The sequence below is a fragment of the Alosa pseudoharengus genome, unplaced genomic scaffold (genome assembly GCF_046254945.1).
Source record: "Alosa pseudoharengus isolate Yale_2024_CS ecotype anadromous, Long Island Sound unplaced genomic scaffold, YU_APseudo_1.1 YU_APseudo_1.1_scf_4, whole genome shotgun sequence".
NCBI classification, from domain to species: domain Eukaryota; kingdom Metazoa; phylum Chordata; class Actinopteri; order Clupeiformes; family Clupeidae; genus Alosa; species Alosa pseudoharengus.
Window position 1 is genome coordinate 8,033,578 of NW_027468774.1, and position 17,500 is coordinate 8,051,077.

Here is a 17,500-nt window from a genome sequence, read left to right on the forward strand (position 1 = left end):
AGATGTTGTACTATATAGGCTACTAAATATTTAGGTCACCAATGCACGAACAAAACCGGGAAATGGACAAATATTATCAAGGCTTTGAATGTTTCCGTCTGTGCATGGAGGTGTCTGTAGATTGGTGTGCAACGCATTCATTCATGCAGGCCTGTGGTCATGCATGCGCCCTTAAAATAGCATCTGCATTTTCGCCACAGACTTTAGACCAGGGAGTTCCTGGTCTGTGGCGGAATTGTTTTCTGAAACTGCAAAATTTCAACAGTGAACGTTTGCGCCGGAACACGCCCCGTCTTTTCGCTGAACCGCCCCCGTGGGCGCAATCGAATTCCCTAATTTACAGGCATGTACCTGTGGAGGGAAAATTCCAATATGCGCTGACTGCAAAATAGGAAAGACAAACGCGCGAGTATACAAAGTCAATTGCGCCCGCAAGGAAGATAGAGCCCTCAGTATTACTGCCATATAGAAGCAGTGTACAGCCATGATAGCCATGGGTAGAGGTGACTAAGTCTTGGTCTAAGAGAGAAGGAAGGAAACTGATGGATGACTGTAAATTTGAGAGAAAAAGAAGGAGGGAGAGAGAGTGAGGGAGGAGAGGAGAAGAAGAGGAAATGAGGAAGAGAGGAGATGAGGAGGAAAGGAGAGGAGGAGAGGAGAAGGAAGAGGAAAGGAGGAGAGGAGAGGAGGAGGGGAGGAGAGGAGAGAAGGAGGAGGAGGAAAGGAGGAGAGGAGAGAAGGAGAGCTCACCGTGATCTTGGTGGCGTTGTTGAGAACGCTCACCCACTCCACCAAATCCTGTTGGTCATTAGCCTGCAGGAAGAACTTCCTCATCCCCGCGTTGATGACTGCCACGGAAACAGCGGAACGGAGGAGGCAGAGAGATGAGCGAGAGGAAAGAGAGAGAAAGAAAACAAGATGGTTACAAAAATGCAAATGTGTGTGAGTGTGTGTGTGTGTGCTCTCAAACCCAGCAAGAATGTTTTGATAAGCATCCTAATAAGGAGAGGTTAGGGCCACATGGTAGGGAGAGCACTGACTGGCAGCCGGGGCTTCAGTGATGTCACTACCTGTGGCTAATTGGGTAAAAGCACACCTGCAGTGATGTCACTACCTGTGGCTAATTGGGTAAAAGCACACCTGCAGTAATGTCACTACCTGTGGCTATTTGGGTAAAAGCACACCTGTGGCTAATTGGGTAAAAGCACACCTGTGGCTAATTGGGTAAAAGCACACCTGTGGCTAATTGGGTAAAAGCACACCTGTCCTTCCAGACAGAGAGCACTGGTTCTGAGGCCTGCTGGAGGAACAGGGCCTGGGCTCTCCCTTCTCTATGCAGCCTGCTGGAGGAACAGGGCCTGGGCTCTCCCTTCTCTCTGAGGCCTGCTGGAGGAACAGGGCCTGGGCTCTCCCTTCTCTGTGCAGCCTGTGGCATTGGGATTATGCCTTTCTGTTTGGATTTTACACCACGTTCTTTGCGTTGCTGGGAGACAAAGTAGAGCTTGTGACCTTCCCGCTTCCTAACAGTGACAAAACGGGATCTCCCAGTGCAGCTCATTTCTAAATGAAAGAACGTTTTGATAAGCATCCTGATAAGGTGAAAAAGTGGGGCCTCCCAGCGCATTTTATTTCTAAATGTTGGACATAAAGTTTGTTGTTGATTCAGGGATTACGTCAGCAAGAAAAAGCACTGTAGTTGCAAAGAGATGTTCAACTACCACGAGAAAGCCTCAACTACCAAGAGAACGTACTGTAGTTGCAAAGAGATGTTCAACTACCAAGAGAACGTACTGTAGTTGCAAAGAGATGTTCAACTACCAAGAGAACGTACTGTAGTTGCAAAGAGATGTTCAACTACCGGCATAGCACCCGCCCCCTTTCATTCGTGATGTTAAATTAATTAAAATTGCATTTCAATCAATCACTTTGAATAATGTTATGATTATTTCACAAAGTTAATGGACAAGCTTCCACCTCTGTGCTTCCACCTCTGAAGTGCCCTAAAGAAGCCTCGGCCAGTCACACACAGGGCATGGATGTTGCATGGTGTGTGTGTGTGTGTGAGTGCATGGTGTGTGTGTGTGTGTGTGTGTGTGTGTGTGTACGGCTTCATCACACAAAGGCAAAGGGCATGAATGTTGCATGGAACACAAAATCCAAACTTTAACAAGAAATGTTCCCAGACAAACTTTTTCCTTATTTATAAAATAGTAATATGCCGGGACACAACAAAAGGGATTCAGTGAACTTGTTTTGGAATACAGTAAGTAGAAGAGGTGTACAGACGTGCTGAAGAAGTGTAAAGGTGGTATTATTCATTTTCAGTTAATAGTTTGTAGTAGGCTACCAACTGGCATGTCAAAGAGTATGCATCCAAGTATGGACCACTTGCAGAGGGTCCCAAAGTCAGACAGTAGGCTACTGAATGCTACTGAAGGTCTCTGGCTGAAGGTAGCCTTGTGAAAGAGTCGTAAAGCTGTTTTTGGAAGTGATAGCATCAACAACTGAGCATCCACCGACTATCAGAACATCTTCCTCTTGGGTTGACCACTGCTACCAATTTGACATTTAAGCATCGATTCCCCTCACACAGACGTACACACACACACACTTCAAACAAACAAGGAGCTATGTCTGACACACATGCACTGCATAGCCCACACATAACTGTATCGCATGGGCCCAACTGTGGTAAATAATTAATGACACGTACTGTCCTGGAGTTGACTGACTCAGTGAGCAGTGGGGAAATGTAACTGGCGGTATGAAGGGGAACTCACTCATGCAGATCTGACGGTCACTCATGACTTTAGTCACCAGTTAGATCCTCATGGTAACCCGGGATTATTTAGGTCCGTCGACCTGCCTGGGTGCTGGTGGACGTGCGCAGGGGACGAAGTCATTCAAATCATGAGGTCAGAACACACGGGTGGGGCTGGGATGCCACAACTCACTGCCTGACCAGCCTCGGGTGTCCGGCTAACTGCCTGAAAGACCCAGCCCCCAGAAGTTCCTCTATAGCACCAAGTGCAGAGGCACAAACAAGGCAAACAAATAATCGGACTCTTCTTGGGACAGATGCCTCTATAACGGTCGTCACATGCTGACCTACAGATGCTGATTATGGGAAAGGGTCTCCTGCTAAAAGCAGCTCTGTGTAAACGGCATGCAGGACTGCGTGACGATGGCGCTACACAAAGTGTTTCCAGTGCGGGGAGACACACACACACACACACACACACACACACACACACACACACACACACACACACACACACACACACACACACACACACACACACACACACACACACACACACACACACACACACAGGCCAGAGGGGTGGGTGATTCATGATAAACACACAAGACCCCGGACAGGGGGAGGTGTCGGGGGGGAGTTGGGGGATTGTGTCCCTGTGCTCCAAACCTCAGGCCGGATCATGCAGATATGGAGCTAAAGATAGCTGCACAGGCTCACAGCGGGGTTCCGATTCCGATGCCAGCATCCTGTCAGTGAAGCAACACACTCACACTCACTCACGCACCCTCTCCCTCTCCCTCTCTCCCTCTCTCTCTCTCTCTCTCACACACACACACACACACACACACACACACACACACACACACACACACACACACACACACACACACACACACACACACACACACACACACACACACACACACACACACACACACACACACACACACACACACACAGAGAGAGGAGCTGTTGCAGTAGCACGGTCATCAGCAGGTCACCCGACCGCTTCCTCCTATTGAGCTCCAAACGAGAAGAGGGGGGTCGGGGGAATGGGGTTGGGGGGGGGGGGGTGGCAGTCATTGCTGGGGGACAAAAGAACCTCGTTAAATATCCCCCCCCGTCTCAGGAAATGACGGCCGGACCCCCTCCCTCTGACCCTCTGCAGTTAGTGTGTCAGGCTGAGAGACTGAACACTCATTTACAGAACTGTCTGCCCAACAGGTGACACCACTGAACTACTGCCACCATTTCCACTCACTTCTCAAATGTGATCTCTATCTATCTATCTATCTATCTATCTATCTATCTATCTATCTATCTATCTATCTATCTATCTATCTATCCATCCATCTGCTCCTCTAGTCTCCTTGTGATGTCCCATCCTGTATGGTTCAGTAGGCTGGAAGTGTGACTAAGAGTTGATGGCCGGTGTGTTATATGTGTATTGGTGAGTCAGTGATGTGACTCTGTACTGTATGTGATGTGTGTATTAGTGAGGTGACCTGTATGTGATGTGTGTATTGGTGAGTTGTTGGTGTTGTGTGTGTTGGTGAGTTGTTGGTGTTGTGTGTGTTGGTGAGTTGTTGGTGATGTGTGTATTGGTGAGTTGTTGGTGTTGTACAGTATGTATTGGTGAGTTGTTGGTGTTGTGTGTGTTGGTGAGTTGTTGGTGTTGTGTGTATTGTTGAGTTGTTGGTGATGTGTGTATTGTTGAGTTGTTGGTGTTGTACAGTATGTATTGGTGAGTTGTTGGTGTTGTGTGTATTGATGAGTTGTTGGTGTTGTGTGTTGGTGAGTTGTTGGTGATGTGTGTATTGGTGAGTTGTTGGTGTTGTACAGTATGTATTGGTGAGTTGTTGGTGTTGTGTGTGTTGGTGAGTTGTTGGTGATGTGTGTATTGGTGTTGTACAGTATGTATTGGTGAGTTGTTGGTGTTGTGTGTGTTGGTGAGTTGTTGGTGTTGTGTGTGTTGGTGAGTTGTTGGTGTTGTGTGTGTTGGTGAGTTGTTGGTGATGTGTGTATTGGTGAGTTGTTGGTGTTGTACAGTATGTATTGGTGAGTTGTAGGTGTTGTGTGTGTTGGTGAGTTGTTGGTGATGTGTGTATTGGTGAGTTGTTGGTGTTGTACAGTATGTATTGGTGAGTTGTAGGTGTTGTGTGTGTTGGTGAGTTGTTGGTGATGTGTGTATTGGTGAGTTGTTGGTGTTGTACAGTATGTATTGGTGAGTTGTTGGTGTTGTGTGTGTTGGTGAGTTGTTGGTGTTGTGTGTGTTGGTGAGTTGTTGGTGTTGTGTGTATTGGTGAGTTGTTGGTGTTGTGTGTATTGATGAGTTGTTGGTGTTGTACAGTATGTTTTGGTGAGTTGGCAGCCTGACAGTAACACTGGGGGTGAGAGTGAAAGTTGAACAGGAGAACAGGTGCTGTGGTGACTCTGGCAGAAACTACACAACCACAACCACAACCACACACACACACACACACACACACACACACACACACACACACACACACACACACACACACACACACACACACACACACACACACACACACACACACACACACACACACCTTTAGATAGGAACAGCTCCTGAAGTGAATAATAGTAGGTGCCTGGTGTGTATGTGTGTGTATGTGTGTGTGTGTGTGTGTGTGTGTGTGCATCTGTAGCAGCTTTTTAAGGCTCTCTAGGGATGTGGAGCAGAGTGGTGTGGTGTTTGAATTTGTTCTTCTCTACGTCAGTCCCTAAGGGGGTGGTGTGTGTGTGTGTGTGTGTGTGTGTGTGTGTGTGTGTGTGTGTGTGTGTGTGTGTGTGTGTGTGTGTGTGTCCATCTCCAGGGAGATGATGTCCTCGGCAGGCTGCTTCCTCCAAGGAACAATGCCCACCTCACCAGCTGCAAGCGACACACACTGACAATGGTCAACTGGTGTGTGTGTGTGTGTGTGTGTGTGTGTGTGTGTGTGTGTGTGTGATGTGTGTATTGGTGACTTGTATGTGATGTGTGTATTGGTGACCTGTATGTGATGTGTGTATTGGTGACTTGTATGTGATGTGTGTATTGGTGACCTGTGTGTGATGTGTGTATTGGTGACTTGTATGTGATGTGTGTATTGGTGACCTGTAGGGGTGGGCGATATATATCGTCTGCGATAATATTGTGATTGCTGTTTTAACGATGTGCAAATTGACATTATCGAGTATTTAAATTACTTAGGGGGAAAACACTTGAAATCACGCATTGAACCCCCATACATTCACTAATAATGCTATTCATAAATAATGAGCTGTAAAGTAACTCTGACTTTAAAAGGATATCGACTAATTGTCGTTATCATCAAAATCACAAAAAATATCGAGATTTTTTGTCCATATCGCCCACCCCTAGTGACCTGAATGTGATGTGTGTAATGGTGATCTGTATGTGATGTGTGTATTGGTGATCTGTATGTGATGTGTGTATTGGTGACCTGTGTGTGATGTATGTATTGGTGACCTGTGTGTGATGTGTGTATTCATACTGGTCTGTCGCTGTAACTGAAGGTCATCAAACTCGGGGGCCTTCCAACGTGCTGCTGCTGCTGCTGCTGCTGTGGTATTGTTCTCACAGCTGAGCAGGTGGAGCACACTGCCTATGTCTGCAGCTATGTTTAGGTCTGATGCAGTTCTAATGCAGTGCGTGTGTGTGTGTGTGTGTGTGTGTGTGTGTGTGTGTGTGTGTGCGTGTGTGGGGGAATGGAGGGGTGATCCACCCAACACCTGTGCTGGACAGGATGAGCCACACCTCTCTGTTTAGCGCACACACACACACACACACACACACACACACACACATCATATTTAGATCGTATGCTGTTTACTGCTGGTCAGTTGCTGAGGTGTTGAGCCCCAGTTCCCACTGTTACCCACTTCTCTCACCCACTCATAACTAGATCTTACCCACTCATAACTAGATCTCACCCACTCATAACTAGATCTCACACACTCATAACTAGATCTCACCCACTCATAACTAGATATTACCCACTTATAACTAGATCTCACCCACTCATAACTAGATCTCACACACTCATAACTAGATCTCACACACTCAATCTCACACACTCATAACTAAATCTCACCCACTCATAACTAGATATTACCCACTTATAACTAGATCTCACCCACTCATAACTAGATATTACCCACTTATAACTAGATCTCACCCACTCATAACTAGATATTACCAACTTATAACTAGATCTCACACACTCATAACTAGATCTCACCCACTCATAACTGTATCTTACCCACTCATAACTAGATATTACCCACTCATAACTAGATCTCACCCACTTATAATGAGATCTCACCCACTTATAATGAGATCTCACCCACTTATAACTAGATCTCACCCACTCATGACTATATATTACCCACTTATAACTAGATCTCACCCACTCATAACTAGATCTCACCCACTCATAACTAGATCTCACCAGATCTCACCCACTTATAAATAGATCTCACACACTCATAACTAGATCTCACCCACTCATAACTGTATCTTACCCACTCATAACTAGATATTACCCACTTATAACTAGATCTCACCCACTCATAACTATATCTCACCCACTCATAACTAGATATTACCCACTTATAACTAGATCTCACCCACTCATAACTTGATCTCGCTAAAGTCCTTTTAGGCAAGTCCCTCCACTCGGTGGCCATATTGCAACACTTTTTGGGCACTTATCGGGCATCTATTTTGGCAGAAATGCGGGTGCGCAAGGCTTCACGACACCAATCTTGCTCCGGCAGCGAAATCACAACACATGATTGGCACGATGTTTTCACAACACACATTATTGGCTCAATGTATTCACAACACAGCACATGATTGGCTCAATGTATTCACATGTCAACGTTTTGCCGCGGAAAGGGTGTGATATGCGGAGACAACTGCCATATTGGCGTTACAAACCAACCCCATGCATTTCTATGGAGGACTTTTTGAGTGCTGTGTCTCCTCACCAGAAAATCTCTGATCTCACCCACTCGTAACTAGATCTCATCCACTTATAACTAGATCTCACCCATGTATCACTGTATCGTACCCACTCATAACTAGATCTTACCCACTTATAACTAGATCTTACCCACTTTTACTAGATCTTACCCACTTTTACTAGATCTTACCCACTTTTTACTAGATCTTACCCACTTATCACTCATATGTTGCTCTGAATTAATATACTTCATCTAAAGAATAACCAATACCGTAGGTGTTCCAAATCGGGAAATACATTTCCATAAACAGAGAGAGAAGAGGATCCAAATGGAGATTTAGAGAGAGAGAGAGAGAGAGAGAGAGAGAGAGAGAGAGAAAGGGAAAAAAAGAGAAAAAGAGTATCTCTTACCGAAGCAGAACTCAGCCTTGGGCCTCAACTTCGTGGCATCGCTCACCTAACATGATGGGAAAGACAGGCAAAGCATTGTGGGAAATCAGTCCAGACCCTGAGAAGCAGAGGGCAGGCAAAGGGGAACATGGGCAGTCTGACTGACCTTCGAGATGTATGTGAGCTTCAGGGACCCAACCATCTCCACACCCTTGGGCAGGTTCTGTGAGGGGAGAAAAGGAATTATGAAACAAAACAACAGAAAGAGAAAAAAAACACACTTTATAACAAGAACAAGAGAATACTGCTAAAAACACACTTTAACAAGGACAAGAGAATACTGTTAAAAACAAACTTTACCAAAAGAACAAGAGAATACTGTTAAAAACACACTTTGAGAACAAGAGAATACTGTTAAAGGGCAAAGAGATTCAGGGATTCAGTAACCCCGACCGAGAGACGGAGAGAGAATCACAACAATTGACAGTGTTGACAGTGTTCCGTTGAGCTACTGTTTTCAATTATAAATGACTCAGAAACTAAGAGCCAACAAGACAATGCAAACAGTGCAGACAAAGAGAGAGAGGTAGAAGGTGAGAATGAGATAGAGAGAATGAGAGAGAGAGAGAATGAGAGAGAGAGTAACGGAGTGTAAAGATGCTGTGGGTCTGTGTGTTCGGTGAGCAGCACCTTGGGTTTCACTCTCCTCCCTCCATACTGAGGAGAGCTGTGTGTGTGTGTGTGTGTGTGTAGGTTTCACTCTCCTCCCTCCATACCGATGCTCCGAGGTGAGCTGTGTGTGTGTGTGTGTGTGTGTGTGTGTGTGTGTGTGTGTGTGTGTGTGTGTGTGTGTGTGTGTGTGTGTGTGTGTGTGCTTGTTAACTCTGATTAGGACTCGGCTCGTGTCGAGCGCTGCCTTACACACTCGGCGGAGGAATGAAGACTTAAACACTGATTCCATAAAAGTTTCAGCGTCCCCTCGGAGAGGTGGGGCGAGACCCGCTCCTAAGTTCTGCGCCTCATCAATGCGTTCTGCGCCTCATCAATGCGTTCTGCGCCTCATCAATGCGCTCTGCGCCTCATCAATGCGTAGCCTGATTTTGGCACGGCCGCACCAGCGCTGCAGAAGTTCAAGAGTCCCTCAGACTCCCACATCACACGTGCTCGTGAGCCAGCCTACTTTAGGACTTTAAAAAAACCTGCATCGGTTCAGATCTGACAGGGGGCTGCTTCTACATCCGCTATGGGGCTCGTCATCTAAATCGACTCGGTGCCTTCACTTGGGTCTATGTGGAGCACTTCAACCGCCCTCTCTTGTCTGGGATTCTGCTGCTCTCAGTCAAAATAGTCAAGGTTTCTAAGTGAGACCACAGCCCAGATGGTTGGTAAAAAAAAAAGGTTGAAAAGTCATAAAAACAATTGAAATAGCCTCCAAGTGCTTGACAGAGCCCTAAGCCTGAACAAGCACTAAGACTACAGGGGGAGGGAGGAGGACACACTCTCGTTTATCTTCATCTTCTATTCGGTTGATGCTTTTGGCAAAGTGACTTCCAAATGGCAGTGAATCGCAGGGACAGCCTTGATCATCTCAGGTTAAGTGCCTTGCTCAAGGCACAACAGTGGCAGCCAGGACTCAAACTAGCCACCTTTCAGGCTACTGCATGCAAACCCAGCTCCTTTTCCACTGCACTACCATGGTTTTCTAACAGGGTGAGATTTTGAGCAGGAGCTCATAAGGGAACCTATCTGTTAAGGGCCAGCAGGACCTCATAAGGAGGGAACCTATCTGCTCAGGGCCAGCAGGACCTCATAAGGGAACCTATCTGTTAAGGGCCAGCAGGACCTCATAAGGAGGGAACCTATCTGTTAAGGGCCAGCAGGACCTCATAAGGAGGGAACCTATCTGTTAAGGGCCAGCAGGACCTCATAAGGGAACCTATCTGTTAAGGGCCAGCAGGACCTCATAAGGAGGGAACCTATCTGTTAAGGGCCAGCAGGACCTCATAAGGAGGGAACCTATCTGCTCAGGGCCAGCAGGACCTCATAAGGGAACCTATCTGTTAAGGGCCAGCAGGACCTCATAAGGAGGGAACCTATCTGCTTAGGGCCAGCAGGACCTCATAAGGAGGGAACCTATCTGTTAAGGGCCAGCAGGACCTCATAAGGAGGGAACCTATCTGCTCAGGGCCAGCAGGACCTCATAAGGAGGGAACCTATCTGCTCAGGGCCAGCAGGACCTCATAAGGAGGGAACCTATCTGCTCAGGGCCAGCAGGACCTCATAAGGGAACCTATCTGCTCAGGGCCAGCAGGACCTCATAAGGAGGGAACCTATCTGCTCAGGGCCAGCAGGACCTCATAAGGGAACCTATCTGCTCAGGGCCAGCAGGAGCTCATAAGTGAACCTATCTGCTCAGGGCCAGCAGGACCTCATAAGGAGGGAACCTATCTGCTCAGGGCCAGCAGGACCTCATAAGGAGGGAACCTATCTGCTCAGGGCCAGCAGGACCTCATAAGGGAACCTATCTGTTAAGGGCCAGCAGGACCTCATAAGGAGGGAACCTATCTGCTTAGGGCCAGCAGGACCTCATAAGGAGGGAACCTATCTGTTAAGGGCCAGCAGGACCTCATAAGGAGGGAACCTATCTGTTAAGGGCCAGCAGGACCTCATAAGGAGGGAACCTATCTGCTCAGGGCCAGCAGGACCTCATAAGGAGGGAACCTATCTGCTCAGGGCCAGCAGGACCTCATAAGGAGGGAACCTATCTGCTCAGGGCCAGCAGGACCTCATAAGGAGGGAACCTATCTGCTCAGGGCCAGCAGGACCTCATAAGGGAACCTATCTGCTCAGGGCCAGCAGGACCTCATAAGGAGGGAACCTATCTGCTCAGGGCCAGCAGGACCTCATAAGGGAACCTATCTGCTCAGGGCCAGCAGGAGCTCATAAGTGAACCTATCTGCTCAGGGCCAGCAGGACCTCATAAGGAGGGAACCTATCTGCTCAGGGCCAGCAGGACCTCATAAGGAGGGAACCTATCTGCTCAGGGCCAGCAGGACCTCATAAGGAGGGAACCTATCTGCTCAGGGCCAGCAGGACCTCATAAGGGAACCTATCTGTTAAGGGCCAGCAGGACCTCATAAGGAGGGAACCTATCTGTTAAGGGCCAGCAGGACCTCATAAGGAGGGAACCTATCTGTTAAGGGCCAGCAGGACCTCATAAGGGAACCTATCTGTTAAGGGCCAGCAGGACCTCATAAGGAGGGAACCTATCTGTTAAGGGCCAGCAGGACCTCATAAGGGAACCTATCTGTTAAGGGCCAGCAGGACCTCATAAGGGAACCTATCTGCTCAGGGCCAGCAGGACCTCATAAGGAGGGAACCTATCTGCTCAGGGCCAGCAGGACCTCATAAGGGAACCTATCTGCTCAGGGCCAGCAGGAGCTCATAAGTGAACCTATCTGCTCAGGGCCAGCAGGACCTCATAAGGAGGGAACCTATCTGCTCAGGGCCAGCAGGACCTCATAAGGAGGGAACCTATCTGCTCAGGGCCAGCAGGACCTCATAAGGGAACCATTTGTATGAACAAAAGAACTTTTTGCATGGTGCCAAACTCTGGAACTTAAAAACAGCTAAACGTTCATCATAAAATAATCACACACACACACACACACACACACACACACACACACACACACACACACACACACACAGACAGACACTAGGAGCAATGAGCTCAGCAGGAAAACACCTTGTGCAGCCCTTGATCCGGCACCCAGGGCGCAGTTGGGGTAGAGGGTGAGAGGGTGGTGGGGGGGTGTAGAGGGTGGGGGGGTGTAGAGGGTGTGGGGGGGTGTAGAGGGTGGGGTGTGTAGCTGGATTCTGCGGATTCTGCGGAGGAGTGAAGGTGTCAGATTTCCCAGTGGTGCTGATTGTATTTGTGTGCGGTGGGCCAGTCAGCGGAGGCTTTCAAACGTCCACTCCTAAACGCAGACGCTGAACAGCAGCTTCAGTGGACACACAACACTCAGCGGATCACTCTAAATCACATTACCCCATCCCCACCCAGGGACCCCCCCACCACACACACACACACACACACACACACCCATGCCCACAGACAGCCTCCCAGCCCCCAGCCCAGTCCAGTCCTATGGGCAGCTATTCGTACCGTGGAAGTGGAGGTCTTTCTCAAGGGCGTAGAGGGACACCCCCCCCACACACACACCACCACACACACACACACACACACACAGAGGCACTATATGTACAGTGGATGTGGAGAAATTTTATCTTGCAAGCAAATTATCTGACTCAGGCAGATGACACTGTGGATGCATCAGATCAGATCAGAAGTGTCCTGCAGCTGACCTGCGTATTACACTATCATCGTACATCAGATCAGATCAGAAGTGTCCTGCAGCTGACCTGCGTATTACACTATCATCGTACATCAGATCAGATCAGAAGTGTCCTGCAGCTGACCTGCGTATTACATTATCATCGTACATCAGATCAGATCAGAAATCTCTGTGGACAGCTGACCTGCACAGACGAGGGTCAGAGGAGGGTCACTGATAGTGTCACAGTGATAGTGTGTTATCAGCATGATATGCTCCCAGAGGACACTGTTCTTTGTGTGTGTGTGTGTGTGTGTGTGTGTGTGTGTGTGTGTGTGTGTGTGTGTGTTATCAGCATGACACTATCAACTACCCTCATCTGCCCACACCTCTGAAGCACTGTATGGAGGGACAGATGCCCAGACAGCCAGTCGTCTAGACCACTCTACAGACGCACCAGACACAGATTACAGGCTACCGCCCAGTGTGTGTGTGTGTGTGTGTGTGTGTGTGTGTGTGTGTGTGTGTGTATGTGTGAGTGTGTGTGTCTGTATGTGTGTGTGTGTGTGTGTGTGTGTGTGTGTGTGTGTGTGTGTGTGTGTGTGTGTGTGTGTGTGTGTGTGTGTTTGGGGGGGGGGGGGGGTATGTGAGAGACAGAGAGCGCTTGGTAACCTGACGCTTGTTGCTCCAGAGTGGTGGTTGTGGCCGCAGCTCCCAGAGGACACTGTTCTGTGTGTGTGTGTGTGTGTGTGTGTGTGTCTGTATGTGTGTGTGTGTGTTTCTGTATGTGTGTGTGTGTGTGTGTGTGTGTGTCTGTATGTATCTGTGTGTGTGTGTGTGTGTGTGTGTGTGTGTGTGTGTGTGTGTGTGTGTGGAGACCAGAGTGGTCTAAAACACCCAGCAGATCAATCAACTCCATCACACAACTAGATTACAAGAGAGAAAGAGGGACAGAGTGAGAGGAGGGAGGGAGAGGAGGGGTAGAGAGAAAAGGAGTAGCAGAAAGTAAGAATGGATAGAGAAAGAGAAAGAAAGGGCCCGTCCCAATACCTCCCCTACCCCTAGATTTTTGCCCTAACCCTCGTTTTTGCGCGTGCACGTGTAGGGCTAGGGTGTCCCATTACTATAGGGAGCAAGGGGAAGTGCTATTTCGCCCTTAAAATCAACCCTCAAAACATAGCCAGGACCGATGCAGGCTTAAAACGAAGTGGGAGATGAAATTACCCTGGATACCGTGCGAGCTCAGAGAGCCGGCCAAATTTCTCATATATTTTCGCAAATAAGCATATTAAAATTTCGGAATATGTTGGAATATGTTAGCTGGATGCACATCTGATGGACTGTTGAGTTTTGAACACTAATGTTAGAAAATATCTCACGAAGCTATCTGACGATGTTCATGATATCTGCTGAGTGCTTTGAGAGAGTCTGCCCATTAAATAACGTTATATATCTGATCTGGGTAGTTTCGTCAATATTTAAGGTGGGTGTTCTGGCGTTCACATGAACACGAATATCTTTGTTGATTAACTAGACGTAGATAAACCAGCACAGCCCACACAACAACGACCGCTGGAATGGGCATGTTCCTGAATGAAAATAGTAGCAGGCTACTACCGGTAGACACGTCGGCGCTGCGCGTGACGTAGGTGAGCACGTTCGCTACGCTAATTTGCATTTAGTGGTGTCCCAATTTATAGGGAAAGATCTTCACCTCCACTTCCCTTGTCAAGGGGGCTTTAATGTTGAGGGCAATCAAAACCAAGTGGAAGTTTTAAGGGGGGAGAAATGGGACGGGCCCAAAGAATGTACAGAGAAAGAAAGAGAAAGAATGGACAGAGAATAGGGGGGGGGGCAGTTGTGTGAGCAGTCGGTCAATTCCAGAGTGGAGCACAGGACCTCAACATGATGTAACAGAGAGTGAAGCACAGGACCTCAACATGATGTAACAGAGAGTGGAGCACAGGACCTCATTATGATGTAAGAGGTACGACCGGGCTGATGCGCTCGCCGGCCATTACATAAGGCCAGTTAATGACCACCACACCATCAGCACTAATGGGGTGCTGAGAGAGTAGAGTGAGAGGATGAGAGGAGACATGCTTTGGACAGAGAGTAGAGTGAGAGGATGAGAGGATGAGAGGATGAGAGGAGACATGAGTAGAGTGAGAGGATGAGAGGATGAGAGGAAACATGCTTTGGAGAGAGAGTAGAGTGAGAGGATGAGAGGATGAGAGGATGAGAGGATGAGAGGAGACATGAGTAGAGTGAGAGGATGAGAGGATGAGAGGAGACATGAGTAGAGTGAGAGGATGAGAGGAGACATGAGTAGAGTGAGAGGATGAGAGGATGAGAGGAGACATGAGTAGAGTGAGAGGATGAGAGGATGAGAGGATGAGGAGACATGCTTTGGAGAGAAAGCTTGATGGAGCTCCAGCTTCTGCTACGCGTCCCTCAGATAGTTTGTTCAGCTAGACAGGCCTTGTGGCATTACACGCCTTGTGTTACCAAAGCTAGTGTGTGTGTGTGTGTGTGTGTGGTTTAGCTAGACAGGCCTTGTGGCATTACACGCCTTGTGTTGCCAAAGCTAGTGTGTGTGTGTGTGTGTGTGTGTGTGTGTGGTTTAGCTAGACAGGCCTTGTGGCATTACACGCCTTGTGTTGCCAAAGCTAGTGTGTGTGTGTGTGTGTGGTTTAGCTAGACAGGCCTTGTGGCATTACACGCCCTGCGTTGCCAAAGCTAGTGTGTGTGTGTGTGTGTGTGTGGTTTAGCTAGACAGGCCTTGTGGCATTACACGCCTTGTGTTGCCAAAGCTAGTGTGTGTGTGTGTGTGTGTGTGTGGTTTAGCTAGACAGGCCTTGTGGCATTACACGCCTTGTGTTGCCAAAGCTAGTGTGTGTGTGTGTGTGTGTGTGTGTGTGTGGTTTAGCTAGACAGGCCTTGTGACATTACACGCCTTGCGTTGCCAAAGCTAGTGTGTGTGTGTGTGTGTGTGGTTCAGCTAGACAGGCCTCGTGGCATTACACGCCTTGCGTTGCCAAAGCTAGTGTGTGTGTGTGTGTGGTTCAGCTAGACAGGCATCGTGGCATTACACGCCTTGCGTTGCCAAAGCTAGTGTGTGTGTGTGTGTGTGTGTGGTTCAGCTAGACAGGCCTTGTGGCATTACACGCCTTGCGTTGCCAAAGCTAGTGTGTGTGTGTGTGTGTGTGGTTTAGCTAGACAGGCATTGTGGCATTACACGCCTTGCGTTGCCAAAGCTAGTGTGTGTGTGTGTGTGTGTGTGGTTTAGCTAGACAGGCATTGTGGCATTACACGCCTTGCGTTGCCAAAGCTAGTGTGTGTGTGTGTGTGTGTGTGGTTTAGCTAGACAGGCATTGTGGCATTACACGCCCTGCGTTGCCAAAGCTAGTGTGTGTGTGTGTGTGTTCTTACCTGCGGGTTGTCCATGAACCATACCAGGCTGCCCTGTGTTGTGTCCAGGATGAAGTAGCGGCGCAGGAACTTGCCGCTGTTCTCAATCTCCTCAATGTCCAGGAAGCCACAGATGCGGTTCTGTCGGTCGACGTAAGGCATCTCTGGGCCGGCTCATTCCACTGGGGGGGGGGGGGAGGAAGAGAGGAAGAGTTTGACTTTTAAGTTTCCTTAACAGTTGTCAGTAACAAAAAGACTACTACAAAAAAGACACACACACACACACACACACACACCCACACACACACACACACACACACACACACACCCACACACACACACACACACACACACAAAAATGACTAAGTGGGAAGAGAGAATAAACCCAAATAAGTGGAAAAGAAAAAGACATCAATGTAGGGAAGTTCTCTCCGTGCATTTAAGTAGTTCACTCCGTGCATTTAAGAAGTTCTCTCCGTGCATTTAAGAAGTTCACTCCGTGCATTTAAGAAGTTCTCTCCGTGCATTTAAGAAGTTCTCTCCGTGCATTTAAGAAGTTCTCTCCGTGCATTTAAGAAGTTCTCTCCGTGCATTTAAGTAAGTAAGTAAGTAACTTCATTACTAGTCACTGACACATCAGAATAAAATCTAAACGATGTGCTTGAGTTGACTTCCTCATGCTGCCCGGCAAGCGATGCTTATTTGCCTCTCAACACCTGCATTTCCTGGAGATTTTCCACTGAATTTTGCGGTAAATGACAGAGGGCGACACAGCAGACACTTGTCTGTCCGATTCTGTCATGATCGTGAGGTTCACCAGCAAGACAATGCCCCCGAGTTACCTTTCCCGCTCGCTTTCCCAGCCGAGGGGAGCATTCTCTCATTAGCTCCTGGGCCTGAGCAGACTGTGATGCTTTGGGGTAAACACCCAATTTAACGATAGTTTCCTTCTTCAATGAGCGATGACCGGCTCGTTCTTGTAACAAAGTTAGCTGTTTATTGTCCCTCTGACACACAGAGCAGTGGGCATGGACATGAAAGTATTAAACGCTGGCCACTAATGACTATCGCACTGTTTGCCTCTGTTCTTCACGCTTCACTTTCTGGACTACATCATCCATAATGCAGCTTACCAAGTGCACAAAACCTACATCCCGCAATACCTAAGCACTCTACTAGGTTTAACTGGGGTTCACATGAATTAACTAGCTAAGTAACTCATGAATTAACTAACTAACTAACTAGCTTCTGAATTAACTAACTAACTCATGAATTAACTAACTTCCTAATTAACTAACTAACTAACTAACTAACTAGCTAGCTTCTGAATTAACTAACTAACTCATGAATTAACTAACTTCCTAATTAACTAACTAACTAACTAGCTTCTGAATTAACTAACTAACTCATGAATTAACTAACTAACTTTGGAGGTCTGCAGGTTTAGCACATTTTCAATGTCTTGTATTATGTCCAGTAAAAGTAAAAAGAAATAGATCCATTTCAAAAGTTGGCCCTCTAGTCCACATGTACTTTGCTTCTGTGTGTGAGTCTTTTCCCTGACCATCCGCACCAGAGAGGAGGATCAGGAACCTCAGACGATC

At 47.7% G+C, this 17,500-nt stretch overlaps 1 protein-coding gene across 3 annotated transcripts in view; it reads right to left on the reverse strand.

Moving 5' to 3' along the window:
- Window positions 1–17,500, reverse strand: part of plekha1b (pleckstrin homology domain containing, family A (phosphoinositide binding specific) member 1b) — a 36,675-nt gene that overhangs the window by 14,124 nt on the left and 5,051 nt on the right. For all 3 annotated transcript variants that reach the window (XM_076267185.1, XM_076267186.1, XM_076267187.1), the window contains exons 2-5: window positions 15,918–16,078; window positions 8,315–8,371; window positions 8,170–8,215; window positions 751–848 (exon numbers count right to left, since the gene is read on the reverse strand). In XM_076267185.1, the coding sequence (XP_076123300.1) occupies window positions 751–848; window positions 8,170–8,215; window positions 8,315–8,371; window positions 15,918–16,058 (342 nt within the window). In that variant the 5' untranslated portion in view covers window positions 16,059–16,078. The remainder of the gene's footprint in view (window positions 1–750; window positions 849–8,169; window positions 8,216–8,314; window positions 8,372–15,917; window positions 16,079–17,500) is intronic.